A 14,766-nucleotide genomic window follows, 5' to 3' on the forward strand; every position below is an offset into this window, starting at 1 on the left:
GCGTCTCCACACAGATGATGAATTAACTGCTACGAGGAATTACAGACGGACACTTCTGAGGACACACACACGGGGAGAGACGCACACATGGGGAGTGACACACTCACACAGAGACACACACAAGGAAAGACACATACAGGAGGACAGACACACCAAACACGAGGACACACACACACACACACACACACAGATGTCGTGGTCGTCCTCGTGTGGACACAAAGTCAGACTTCTTCACGTATATCATTGATTGATTGATCACAGTCTGACGCTGACATCATCAGCTCCTCGTCGTCTTTTATCAAATTGGTTTTTAAATACATTTTGACGACCGACGTGAAAACGTTATGTGGCTAAAAGTGAATGAATCCATATTTAATCCCCGTCTCAAACACAATCATCAGATTCCTTTCATTTTTAATGAGGTCACTTTTAATTTACAACGCTCACTGGACAGAAATAAAAGTTTATCTTTGAATATTTGTCCTGAACTAAATGTGTTTTATTGCTCAGACGTGATCAATCGTCAACATCTGTCCAAAAACTCCACAAACAGTCATTGAAACAGAGGAAGAAAAAAGAAGAGAAAGGAAAAACACACTTTCTCCCCGTTTCATACAAGAAGATTAGGATTAGATTATCAACTCAGAGCTGAGACTGAAAGACAACAGACGCAGAAGTTGTTGAAAAATACAATCAGATAAAATCAGAAAACAATTCCTCTGAAACTGTTTGGTAAATTCACAGAGAATCAGTGCTGAATTAAGATTCAGATTAAGTTTAGTCTGATAAACAACAGAACATGCTGCGCTCAGTGTTAGCATGAACGCTAACATGTAACTTAGTTAAATGTTAGTTTGAACACTAACATGTTAGTTAGCAACTGGATAGCATTAACTTTAATGTTTGTTTAATGCACAACACAAGTATGCTAACTGCTAGCTTAAACACTAGCACAAGTAAGCTAACTGTTAATGAATGAATAAAATAAAACTACAAATAATGTGTTGAACATGTTTAAATGGTGTCATTATAAAGTGAACAGATGAATGGATGATGAACATGAATGTGTCTCTCTCACACACACACACACAGTCTGAGTGTCACGTTTACCTGTTTCACAGGTGCTGAGTCTGAACTCCAGAGAAAACTCCACCTTCATGACGTCACTTTCCATGTTTTCACGTTAAGAGAAAAGAGAAAAACAAAAACTGAAAAGAGAAATAAAAGTGTGTCACAGACACAGGTGACAACGTCCTCCTCGCACTCTTTTTTTTTTTTTTTCAAACAGGTGCAAACAATCAAAGCTCCTAATTATACTCTTTCATGGGAAATGGCCGCTGGGAAACCAGTTTACTGTCACACTACTGCCACCATCTGACCGGAGTATGAAGTGACAGCTGAACTGAAGTTTGTAAACCACCAGCATTTGAGAATCTTGGTTCAGATTGACCTCAGTGACACAAAGTGACCACACGAGGCAGCAGAGGACCTGCAGCTGAAATCACTGATTTTCTCTGTGGACTTTGGTGTGGGAGAGTGAGTGCTTTACAGACTTCAGAGTCTGTCTCACAGTGAAGCTAAAGACGTGAACTTGATTCCACAAGTCTGTTGTTCATTGTCCATTTTGTTGAACTGTGCTTCTGTTAAAGGGGCGTGGCTATGATTTTTGAAAGAGTAAGTTGTTGTATTTGAATTTGCTCTATTATTATTATTACTAGTCGTATTATGTTGTTTTTTTATTTATTATAAAGTCCTAGATAACATGCCTTGACTTTTTGAGTTTTGATTTTAAGGGGAAAAAAAATGAAGATGTTGTGATGTTCTCGTGTGCAGACAGGTGAGTGAAACACACAAACACACACACACACACACACAGTCAGGATGTAATCACAGCTCAGTGAAACACTGAATCAAAGTTCCATTTAAAAAGTGTTTGTTTGATTAGAATCCTTCAAGGTGCTGCTGTGTTTTAAACCACTCGTGTGGGAGTTGAATGGGAATGAGACACACACACACACACACACACACAGAAGCACCTTCTCCTTTTATAAGTCAGTAATGATGTTGGAGTCGCGCTGAGGAGAAAGCCTCCGTGATCCGTCCTTCATTCTCCTCCTCGCTCCTCCCTGATGAGCGCAGCGTCCTCTCATCACCAGCTGCACTGTGATGTGGACGAGCAGGGGAATGGAAGCGTAGATTGAAAACAGATTTGTTGGTAAGCTGATCCTACATTATGGGATGTATATGAGACGCACAAGTCATCAAGGGTTTGTGATCCATCGACGGCTCGACGTGCTGTAGATGAGGAGAAGAGCTTCACTGCTAACACTGAAGTTTGTAAACCACTCACTCTCCCACACCAAAGTCCAGAGAGGAAACCAGTGACTTTAGCTCACTGTTCTACTGCTTCAGTCTGTCTCACAGTGAGATTAAAGCGTAGGACAAAAACAATCGGATAACCTTGAGCACATTTTGTTTCTGCTGCTGTGACCTTCACTGTGCTCCCCCTGCTGGTGCGGAGGAATAAAAACAAGCAAATACAAACAGTTTTGAAACTTTAACGTTTGTGACAATTTAACGTTGAAACTCTTTATTTTCAGGAAGAAAAAAAAAACCTTCAGCAAAGAAACAGAAATTAGAAAGAAAAATATTCAACATAACTAACCTGGACCAGGTCTAGTGAGGACACTAGACTGGACCAGACTGAGGACACGAACCTGGACCAGACTGAGGACACTAACCTCCACCAGACTGAGGACACTAACCTACACCAGACTGAGGACACTAACCTACACTGACCAGACTGAGGACACTAACCTGGACCCTGGACCAGACTGAGGACACAACCTGGACCAGACTGGAGGACACTAACCTGCACCAGACTGAGGACCTGACCTGACCTGGACCAGACTGAGGACCAGACTGAGGACACTAACCTGCACCAGACTGAGGACTGACTGAGGACACTAACCTACACCAGACTAAGGACTAGGACCAGACTGAGGACACTAACTCACACCAGACTGAGACCTGACTGAACACTAACCTGCACCAGACTGAGGACACTAACCTGACCCAGACTGAGGACACTAACCTGCACCAGACTGAGGACACCAGACTAAGGACACTAGACTGGACCAGACTGAGGACACTAACCTACACCAGACTGAGGACACTAACCTGCACCACTGAGGACACTAACCTGCACCCAGACTGAGGACCTCTGGGACCAGACTGAGGACACTAACCTGGACCCTGAGACACTAAGACCTTGACCAGACTGGAGGACACTAAGACCAGACTGAGGACACTAACCTGGACCAGACTGAGGACACTAACCTGACCAGACTGAGGACACTAACCTGACCAGACTGAGGACACTAACCTACACCAGACTGAGGACACTCAACTGCAGACTGAGGACACTAACTGACCAGACTGAGGACACTAACCTACACCAGACTAAGGACACTAGACTGGACCAGACTGAGGACACTAACTACACCAGACTGAGGACACTAACCTGCCTGAGGACACTAACCTGGACCAGACTGAGACACTAACCTGACCAGACTGAGGACACTAACCTCCACCAGACTGAGGACACTAACCTGCACCAGACTGAGGACACTGCCTGTACCAGACTGAGGACACTAACCCTAACACCAGACTGAGGACACTAACCTGCACCCAGACTGAGGACACCACTAACCTACACCAGACTGAGGACACTAACCTGCACCAGACTGAGGACACTAACCTGCACCAGACTGAGGACACTAACCTGCACCAGACTGAGGACACTAACCTAACCAGACTGAGGACACTAACCTGGACCCAGACTGAGGACACTAACCTGACCAGACTGAGGACACTAACCTGCACCAGACTGAGGACACTAACCTGACCAGACTGAGGACACTAACTAGCACCAGACTGAGGACACTAACCTGACCAGACTGAGGACACTAACCTACCAGACTGAGGAACCTAGGACACTAACCTGCACCAGACTGAGGGACACTAACCTGCACCAGACTGAGGACAGACTAGACACTAGACTGGACCAGACTGAGGACACTAACCTACACCAGACTGAGGACACTAACCTGCACCAGACTGAGGACACTAACCTGCACCCTACTGGACCAGACTGGACCTGACCAGACTGAGGACACCTACACCAGACTGGGACACTAACCTGCACCAGACTGAGGACACACTAGACTGGCACCAGACTAAGGACACTAGACTGGACCAGACTGAGGACAGACTAGGACCAGACTGAGGACACTAACCTGCACCAGACTGAGGACACTAACCTGACCTGACCAGACTGAGGACACTAACCTGACCAGACTGAGGACACTAACCTGGACCAGACTGAGACACTAAGGAGGACACTAACCTCAGACTGAGGACACTAACCTGGACCAGACTGAGGACACTAACCTGGACTGAGGCTAACCACTTCACTGAACCTAACCTGCACCAGACTGAGGACACTAACACTGTACCAGACTGACTGAGGACACTAACCTGCACCAGACTGAGGACACTAACCTGACTGAGGACACTAACCTGCACCAGACTGAGGACACTAACCTGCACCAGACTGAGGACACTAACCTGCACCAGACTGAGGCACCAGACTGAGGACACTAACCTGAGGACACTACCTGCCTGACACTAACCTGCACCAGACTGAGGACACTAACCTACACCAGACTGAGGACACTAACCTGCCAGACTGAGGACACTAGACCTGGTCCAGACTGAGGACACCTGCACCAGACTGAGGACAATAACCTTACCACCAGACTGAACACTGACCAGACTGAGGACACTAACCTGCACCCAGACTGAGGACACTAACCTGCACCAGACTGAGGACACTAACCTGCACCAGACTGAGGACACTAACCTGACTGAGGACCAGACTGAGGACACTAACCTGGACCAGACTGAGGACACTAACCTACACCCAGACTGAGGACACTAACTACACCAGACAGGACACTAGACTGACCAGACTGAGGACACTAACCCACACCAGACTGAGGACACTAACCTACACCAGACTGAGGACACTAACCTGGACCAGACTGAGGACACTAACCTGCACCAGACTGAGGACACTAACCTGCACCAGACTGAGGACACGAAACCAGACTGAGGACACTAACCTGACCAGACTGAGGACACTAACCTGCACCCAGACTGAGGACACTAACCTACACCAGACTGAGGACACTAACCTGCACCAGACTGAGGACACTAACCTGACCAGACTGAGGACACTAACCTGCACCAGACTGAGGACACTAACCTGCACCAGACTGAGGACACTAACCTGGACCAGACTGAGGACACTAGACTGGACCAGAGTGTTGACAGTAAGTGATTTACTACGTCATAGTTTGGTCGTGGTCTTGTTTGGTAGAACTTCAGCAGCAGAAGAACTGTATCGTGGAAAAGGGTCACGAGGTGAGGTGTTTGGTTTGGCTCCGCCCTCTGAGCAGAAAGTGTTGAACTGAAGCGTCCGTCTGTGACTGCAGAGATAATTCCTTCTTTCTGTCTGTGTGATGTTCTGTAATCATGTGTGATCTTTTCAACAGGCTGACGGCTGACTCATTCATTTAAGAGATCTCTGACACACACACACACACTCACACACGCAGACACACACACACGCAGACACACACACTCCTGTCCCTGTGTGTGAGGAGTAATTGCAGAGCCACCATGCTTCGATGCGCTCGACCTTTTCGACCTTAAAAGCCATTTCCATTTTTCTGACCACAAAAAAAGAACATATCTTGTTAATTGCAAAAGGCAAATATCCCCACCCCACACACACACACACACACACACACTCTTCCTGCTGCTTCCTCTATATTAGATTTCCCCTCTGAAGTCATTTCCATTTCCATTCATCAGTGTTTATCAGTCATGTGACCGCTCCTTCAGACACGATCAACATCACAGCTCAACAATGAGCCGCGGTCGACAGTCAACAGTCACACAGAGACGTCACAGTGAAGCACCATCACACACACACACACACACACACCGGCGCTTCAGTATTTTAATGGGGAAAAAGACAGAATTATCCTTTAAACCTTCTTCACTGACACCAGGACAAACTGATTTTAGCCACTAAATTAAAGACTTAACTTAGTCTCCGATGTCTTTAAGAACATGTTCACGTCTTCATCTCACTGTGAGACAGAAAGTGAAGTTTGTAAACCACTCACTCTCCCACACCAAAGCCCACAGAGAAAACCAGTGATTTTAACACCACACACACAGGAGTTGTTGATCCTCTGCTGCCTCCATCACTAACTTCTAATGTCTTATTTTGTCAATTCAGCATTTGAAATCCTTTGGTCAGATTGACTTCAGTGACACAAAGTGACCACACGAGGCAGCAGAGGACCAGCAGCTCCTGTGTCCCTGCAGCTAAAATCACTGGTGTGGGAGAGTGAGTGGTTTACAGACTGCAGTTTTAACATAATTGTATGTAGCTGGTGTTCAAACACCGCCTTTCTATCATGTCAACATTGTAAAGAACTGGGAAAGATCGCATTTGTACGAACTTTTATAGCATGGTAGGAACCATGTGTGACATCAGTTTGAAAATGTATCGTTGTGATGATTATTTGTCTAAAAACCTCAACTATCCCTTTACACATGTGTTTTCTTCAGCAGTTCATTTTAAATCAGAACCTGATGATGTCAGAACCTCAATCATCACAAACACATCGTTAACTTTGCTGTTTGTTGTTCTTTTTGATCTTCCAAAGATGTATTTTTCTGCCCTTTAATTAGACCTGTGCTTTCTTTCTTTTCTTTCTTTTTATTTAACCATGTGTCTGACTTCATTCCACACACGTGAAACATTTAACACCCGACCACGAGAAGAACGAGCTGATGATAAACACACACTTTAGGAATATTAGTGACCGGAGAGTAACGCTGACTCCATCACAGGAAGGTCAGAGAGAGAGACACACACACACACACACACACACACACACACACACACACACTCCGTCCTCCATCAGTGAAAATCTTTTTACATCAAACATGAAAAGAATTTTATGTAAATCTGTCTCTGACTCTCAGCTACTGCCCCCTACAGGCTTCCAAGTGTGAAAGTGGCAGAACGAGGTTTAGTTTCTCTCCGTCAGCTGGGATTGACTCCGCCCTTGTGGAGGATAAAGTGGTAGAAAATGAATGAATGAATGAATGAATGAATGAATGAATGAATGAATGAATCTGGAGCGCCCCCTACAGTCTGTCTGTCACTGGTGTAAAAACTCACCGTGGTGCTGTTTTCCTCTAACAGACAGTAGGGGGCGGTGGAGTTCATGAGAAGCTGCTAATGCACTCTGCACTAAGTTTCCGTGTTAGTCCGACGTTTGCCTGCAGGGGCGCTGTGGAGCCAGTTTGAAAAAGACAACAGAAGACAAGTTTCACGAAAAATACACCAAACAAAATGATGTTTTTCCAATAAATTAAGTTTATTTGTGGACGGTTGGTTTGGTGTAGTTTGACAGATCCATGCAGTCGAGCTCTTTTATGTCTAATAATAAAGATATTTCACATCACAGGCCACAAACGTAAAGAAACACACAGACCAAGCATCCCATCATCGTCTGCTTTTACACTTTTACATATTTACACAAAGTCAACGTCAAACTCGCGCCGCGTCTTTGTTTTTTTATCCTCGCCAAACTCAAGAAGCCGTGTTTTATTTTTCATTAACAAAAAGTAAACGACAGAAGAGCAAGGCACACAATTATAAATATCGTAAAGATTTCAAACCCTAACTTTGTTCTACTCACACACGCGCGCAGACGCGTCTCAACGCCGACCTCTAACCCTCAGCGTCGCCGCCAATCATCGCCGACAAAAGAAGAAGAAAGTAACTGTAAAGTGTTTTTTTATGTAACAACAACACGCGTCCTCGCCGACAGTCGTCAGCGCTCACTAACTTTGGTCGTGTTGCATAGATGAAATCTTAATTCTACAGTTTCATTGAGTAAAGAAGAGGAGATGCGACGTCTCGCACGTCGATCAGGATTTTAACGACAACAAACCAGACTTTTTGAATCGTTTTCCGTTCATCGAGGTTTGTGCGCGTTTGTTTCTGCGCAGTTTTATCCGACATTTCAGGCGTTTTTCTTCCATTTTAAGTTCCGTGCTGTGTTCACACCAAACGCGATTGGTCCGCACACAAAAATAATCTGTTTCCCCACGCGGAGTCCGGTCACTGGCCCGGGCCGACGCAAGTACCACGTCTGTGCTTTGACTTTGTAAATGTGAATCCGCACCGTGTCCGGTGTCGTCACACTGGACACGATTTGTCGCGTTGCTCTGCGCCACTCGCGATTGGAGCTCTAGCCTCAAGTGGGCGTATTTTAAACACATCGCCATCAGCAGCAGAGCTCTGAAGGTACGACCTTCGGCGCCGTGTCCCTCCTGACGTGGACACTTCATGGTGTCGTCCTCCGCTGACCCCTCAGTGTCTCTGTTTCAGGGAAACGTGAGTGGCGGTCAGCAGATTCAGAGCAGAGTGAGCGATCATTTCTTTTCACCATCAAACAAAACTGTTGTAGAAACGTCTGCAGAGAAGAAACCGCCGCTACGACATCGCGATTTTTCGCAAAAGTTGAATGATCTATTCCAACCCACGGGCCAGATGTGATTTGTGCGATGTTGATGCGCGTCTCGGCTCGGCCGCCGCGAGTCTCGCTCCTGTGCGTTGACTCTGAATGTAAACATACTTAAATTCGTACTTTTTTGTTTTGTGTTTTTGTTTTTTTTCAGATACGAGAGGAGAATTTTCACAGACGTGAACAAAATGGCCGATCTCGTCACACGTAACCTCACGTGATCTCACGTGACCTTGTGTAATCTTGCGTCGTGTCCGGCGTGAACACAGTGTTAAAATCAGCTGAGAACATTTCGGATTGTTATCGCTATTGTTAGCTAAAGGAAAACTTGCGATTAATCTTTCACGTAAAACCTGAACAAAAGAAAAATCTTTATTAATTTTTTGTCCAGCAGAAACTAAATAAAGCGACAAATAGGAAGTTCTTTTAATTGTGGTAATGTTTTAGTTTTACGTTTTATTTATGACTTTTAAGAACAAGCTTAAACCTTCTGTCTGTTTGTCATTGCGATATTTCTTATCTTTCTTTAAGTGGTCACTTTAAAGGTGAATATATAAGTGAGTATTTTAACACAAGTTGAAAATGATGCTTTTACTTTGTATTACTTGTATTTTATTTATTTTTTTATCTGAGGAGGAAAAATTCTCGTAATCCAACGTCGTTAAAGCTAATCCGTTCTCTTTACCAAAAAAAGGACATTTTCTAGAAGAGGTGAAAGTTCGTAGGTTGTGTTTTCCTGCGTCAATCGTGTGACTTTGGTCACAGGAGCGTTTGCACTTACTAAATACGCGTCTATGTTTGCTTTGTTTGGTTCGTCAAAGGTCAGGGGTTAGCGATCTCCATTATTTACTCAGTCTCGTTTAACAAATAAAATGTAAATATGCAAACTTAGACGACAGGAGTTTTAAAATTCGTACGGGTTTTTTAATAAATACGAGAGGAGAATCTTCACAGATGTGAACAAAATGGCTGATCACGTCAGGTCACATGACCACATGTGAACTGCCGTTATCTCACATAACTTCACGTGACCTCAGGTGACCTCAGGTGATCTCACGTGATCTCTCCTCTGACGTGGAAACAAACAGAGATGCGTCATAGAAAACGCAGCAAAGAACTCCTGTGTATTTACAGGAAGTGACATCATCATCGTCGTGGTCACACTCACACTTGTGTCTCTTGCGGACACCACGTGGACATCAAACATGTTAGTGTGGACGATGAGGACATAAATGTGTGTGTGGTTCAACAGGTTAAAAAGTAAAGTTAGTAATAGTTCAGTCAGTGTGTGTGTGCTGCTCTGTTCCACTTTGATTTCTAATAATCCAGCAGATAATCTCAGTTAAATTATGTGTTTGTGTTGCTAACTCTTAAACCTTTACTTTTTTTTCAAATCAAAATCATCGTCTTTTCTGTTCAACGTCACAACGTGGAGGAGATCCAGAAGCAGAAGAGGAAGAGCAGGAGGAGGAAGAGGAGGAGGAGAGATGAAACCCATAGGACAGATCAGGTCAGCAGAGAGCTCCCCCTACAGGTGGATCCTGGAGGCTCCTGCTCCGAGGACAGGGAGTCTCTGAGAGGACGGACAAAGAGAGAGACATGAGAAGTAACACACACACACAGTGGCCGGACGACATAAATGAGCAGATGCAAACAACGTGACGTTTCTTCAGCGACTTCCACGTTTCTTTTACGTTTATCGTTAACAAACCTGCGATTTTTCAGCTGCGTGATGAACTGACTGAAAAAAACAAGATACTTTAACAGTGTCGACAGCCGGGGTGGGGATCACCAGAGACACACTATTATTACGATATTTAAGTCACAACATTTAAGTCAAGATATTTCAGTCACGATATTTCAGTCACAATATTTAAGTCACGATATTTAAGTCACGATATTTCAGTCACAATACTTCAGTCACAATATTTCAGTCACGATATTTAAGTCACGATATTTCAGTCACAGTATATTTCAGTCACATTTACAATACTTCAGTCACAATATTTCAGTCATGATATTTCAGTCACGATATTTAAGTCATGATATTTAAGTCACAATATTTCAGTCACTATATTTCAGTCACGATATTTAAGTCACAATATTACCACGATATTCAAGTCACGATACAATATTATCACGATATTTAAGTCACGATATTACCATGATATCTAATATTATACTTGGTGTCTCAAAAGTGATGCCAACAAGTTTCTGTCACTTTATTACACACAACTTTTTAGTGAGATTATCGGTCATAATGAAACAGTAAAGGGGGCGGAGCCACTGACAAATCTGACGCTGCAGTCATGCCACAGTAGGTGGCAGCGTTATTTTTTTATTTTAACGTTAATGTCAATATTTTCAACTTTATTTGTTTCTTTTTTTGTTTTAACCATTTTATTTAGTTTCTCGTTGACTTTGATTCGTCGACTTGAACATTCGACTGCAGCTGAATCTGTCGTCACACACACACACACTCACACACACACACACACACACACACACACACACACAGACCTTCTGCTGTCTGGGTCACAGAGCACATCATGAGCCGCATTTACGATTGCTTTAATTGCACCTGTGTGTGTGTATGTGAGTGTGTGTGTGTGTGTGTGAACAGGTGGGCTAGACTGGGGCACGCCATGGGGGTCAGGACCAGCTGTACACATCACTGATATGATGTGTGTGTGTGTGTGTGTGTATGTCTTTTGTCATGGGTTTACATGTGTGTGTGTGTGTGTGTGTGTGTGTGTGCTCTCTCTGTGTCTCTCTGTGTCTGTGTGTGTGTGTGTGTGTACTGAGCTTGATTTTGTACCTTGATGTGTGTATGTCTTTGCATATGAGGTGTGTATGCAGGTTTGTCCTCTGTGTGTGTGTGTGTGTGTGTGTGTGTGTGTGTGTGAACATCATGTCTGTCTAACCTGCAGCTGTTGGGTTGTCAGAGCGTCTACCTGGACTTTTATGCCCTGCCCTCAGGGGTGTGTGTCTGTGTCTATGCGTCTCTGTGAGTGTGTGTTTGTGTGTGTGTGTATGTAGTACGAGGGCAATAGGTTTTGCTGAGCCCTGGAGGCACCCACAGGGCTGCCACATCCCTCTCACACACACACACACACACACACACACACACACACACACTCTTTGTTTGAGTTTACAAAGTAAATTAAAAATAGAAAACGTTGTAAATGATCTGTTTTTTTTTCATACAGTGATTCAGCGAGTCATGTGACGTGTTTACGACAGGACAGAGACGACAAGAACCCGGATAATTTCACTGGATCTGAGTTTTTAAATCACAGTGAATCCGAATTTTAAAGGTTTCTTATACGTGTGTGAGGCACAGCTGCAGTACCTCCGAGGTCCACCAGGGGGTAGCGGCCCACACTGTGGGAGACACTGCTTCAGAATGTTTTCATTTCCATGTCGTTTTTTCACTTACTCTAAGCGGTGCCGGCCTGGAGGGGGTGTGTCTCACTGAGGTCTGGCTCCGCCCCTGTGCTGCTCTGGTGACATGATTGACAGCTGACGGAGAGCTCACCTGAGAGACAGAGAAGAAAAATCATGTATTTGTATCACACTTCATGCTTCTGCTAATAAAGTAACAAAAACATGAAATAAATGACGAGTTGATTTGAAAAAGAAAACATGAAATAAAAGAGAGAAAGAAAAGCAGCTTCATCTGTTTTTGTTTAAACAGTAGAAGACGGAGACGTGATGGACGACGAGGAACGGAGGAAGACAAACAAGAGACGGAGGAGAAGAATAAATAACAGTTTCCTAATCGACTCTTTCTTTATTTCTTCTTCTTCATCTTTGAGCCAAAACTGACGTAAAGTTGGAAATTAGAATAACGAGCATCAGACTGAGAAGAATTTAACACACACACACACACACACTGGTGCCTCACAGCAAGAGGGTTCTGGGTTTGAATCCCGTTACATGGTCTTGTGTGATGTTTCCTTTATTAACATTCACTGAGTGAAACACATCAAAACGTCTTTAACAGAGTTTACAGTCGATAAACAGCAGCAGAGGGAGGGAGGGAGGGAGGAAGAGAGAGACTGATTTACATGAGGAAATAGAAAGAGGAGGAAAAAGAGCACAAATTCAGCAATGAAATGAAGTGGAGGATCAGAGCAGGAAGAGAAAACTCTCAGCTGATGAATCTTAATAAAACCTGACTGATGGTAATTATGCTGATGTTGTTCTGTGGACCTGAGAAAGTGAGAAGTCTGCAGAACTCTGCCATCCATTAACACACCTGAGGGAGGAGGACGAGGGGATGAGAGGAAGAAGAAGAAGACAGAGAAGATGGGAGGAGGACGAGGGGATGAGAGGAAGAAGAAGAAGACAGAGAAGATGGGAGGAGGAGAGGACAGGGTGCAGAGGGTTCATGTTCACTCACCTGCTTCATTGTCATCGTCTTCACTTCCCTCTGCGAGTTGCTCCGCCCTCTCCTCCCCTTCTCTTCCTGCGTCACCTGCTGAGCGTCCCCCTCTCCTCCTCCTCTCCTCCTCTCCTTCGTATCTGTCTCTCTCATCGGCGAGCAGTTAATTTTGGGATTAATACGCGTGGCAGTCGGCTCTTTTGAGGGATTTGTAGCGGAGCCGCGGACACTTATCTCGGTCATTACGGCGTCCATATTGGATTCAAGCGTTTTAGTATCTGCCAAACACTGGTCTGCAGGGGAGTCTGCCGGGGAGACACGAGCCCGGGGATTAAGATAAGGAGGCCCCTCATTACTGACACTCGCTGCAGCTGCCACTTCTCCTCCAGCGACATCACACAGAAGGTGCAGGTCCTCACCTGCAGGAGGAGGAGGAGGCTTTCTGGACGTCTGCTGGGAGGAGGAAGAGGAGGAGGAAAACGAGCCGTGACAAGGATCCAGGAGAGGAGGCGAGGAGTTCTGCGTGGGACTGGACCCTTGGAAATACAGAAGCTCCTGGTCCAGCACAGACTCCTCTGAAGGAGACGCTCCTGGTTTGGAACGTGACTCCTTCAGCAGGAGTATCCGCTGTTTCCTGGTGAGTGCCATGCTGTAGCAGAGGGGCGGGCCCAGGTAGACTTCCTCCGTGCAGGCGGCGAACAGCGTCTCCTCGTCCCGGATGTCGGGGCTCGGGGGGAGCGACGGTGACGGGCTGGTCGATGCGGTGAAATCGAGGTGAGGGGAGGAGCGTTCAGAGGAGGAGGCGGCGACCTTCTGTCTGGTGCTGGTGAACATCTCAGAGGCGGGGCTGTGCAGGCCCTGCGTCGGCGACGCGTACGCGGGGATGCTGTACGGCGCCGGGGTGGAGCTCTTGTCCTCGGAGCACTGGCTGACCTCGCCACAGTCGCTGTCGTGGGACGAGAGGGACAGGTACGCGTAGAAGTCTCCTTTACGGAGGTGAAGAGGGCGGTGGGAGTGTTCCAACACCTGAGGGAGGAGGAGGCAAATACAAGTGAACCAGTTTCCTCTCACGCTACGCTGATGATACAGTGTTTCTGTGTGACACAGAGATTTAAAGATTTTAATAAATACAACTACACTAGAACACACTAACACTACACTACAACACACCAGAACTACACTAGAACACACTAACACTACACTAGAACACACTAACACTACACTACAACACACTAACACTACACTAGAACACACCAGAACTACACTAGACACACTAACACTACACTAGAACACACTAACACCACTACAACACACCAATACTCACTAGAACACACCAGAACTACACTAGAACAGACTCACACTATACTAGAACACACTAACACTACTGAACACACTAACACTACAGAACACACTAACACTACACTAGAACACACCAGAACTACACTAGAACACACTAACACTACACTAGAACACACCAGAACTACACTAGAACACACTAACACTACACTAGAACACACCAGAACTACACTAGAACACACCAGAACTACACTAGAACTACACTAGAACTACCCTACAAAGCATTAATAAAGCCATCATCATCATCATTGTTGTTGTGTTGTCTGCAGGTAAAAGCTCAGTGATCATATTTTGGTGTAATAATAATACTAGGAGAGTTTTCTGCCTGATTTCTTTTTCTCT

The 14,766-nt window shown here is 45.1% G+C and overlaps 1 protein-coding gene across 3 annotated transcripts in view; it reads right to left on the reverse strand.

Moving 5' to 3' along the window:
- Positions 1-7,505: 7,505 nt before the first annotated feature.
- akap6 (A kinase (PRKA) anchor protein 6) overlaps positions 7,506-14,766 on the reverse strand; it is a 134,056-nt gene continuing 126,795 nt past the window's right edge. For all 3 annotated transcript variants that reach the window (XM_044046748.1, XM_044046746.1, XM_044046747.1), the window contains exons 21-23: positions 13,087-14,094; positions 12,121-12,219; positions 7,506-10,254 (exon numbers count right to left, since the gene is read on the reverse strand). In XM_044046748.1, coding sequence (XP_043902683.1) covers positions 10,210-10,254; positions 12,121-12,219; positions 13,087-14,094 — 1,152 coding nt within the window. In that variant the 3' untranslated portion in view covers positions 7,506-10,209. The remainder of the gene's footprint in view (positions 10,255-12,120; positions 12,220-13,086; positions 14,095-14,766) is intronic.

Source organism: Solea senegalensis, linkage group LG16 (assembly GCF_019176455.1).
Source record: "Solea senegalensis isolate Sse05_10M linkage group LG16, IFAPA_SoseM_1, whole genome shotgun sequence".
NCBI classification, from domain to species: Eukaryota; Metazoa; Chordata; class Actinopteri; order Pleuronectiformes; family Soleidae; genus Solea; species Solea senegalensis.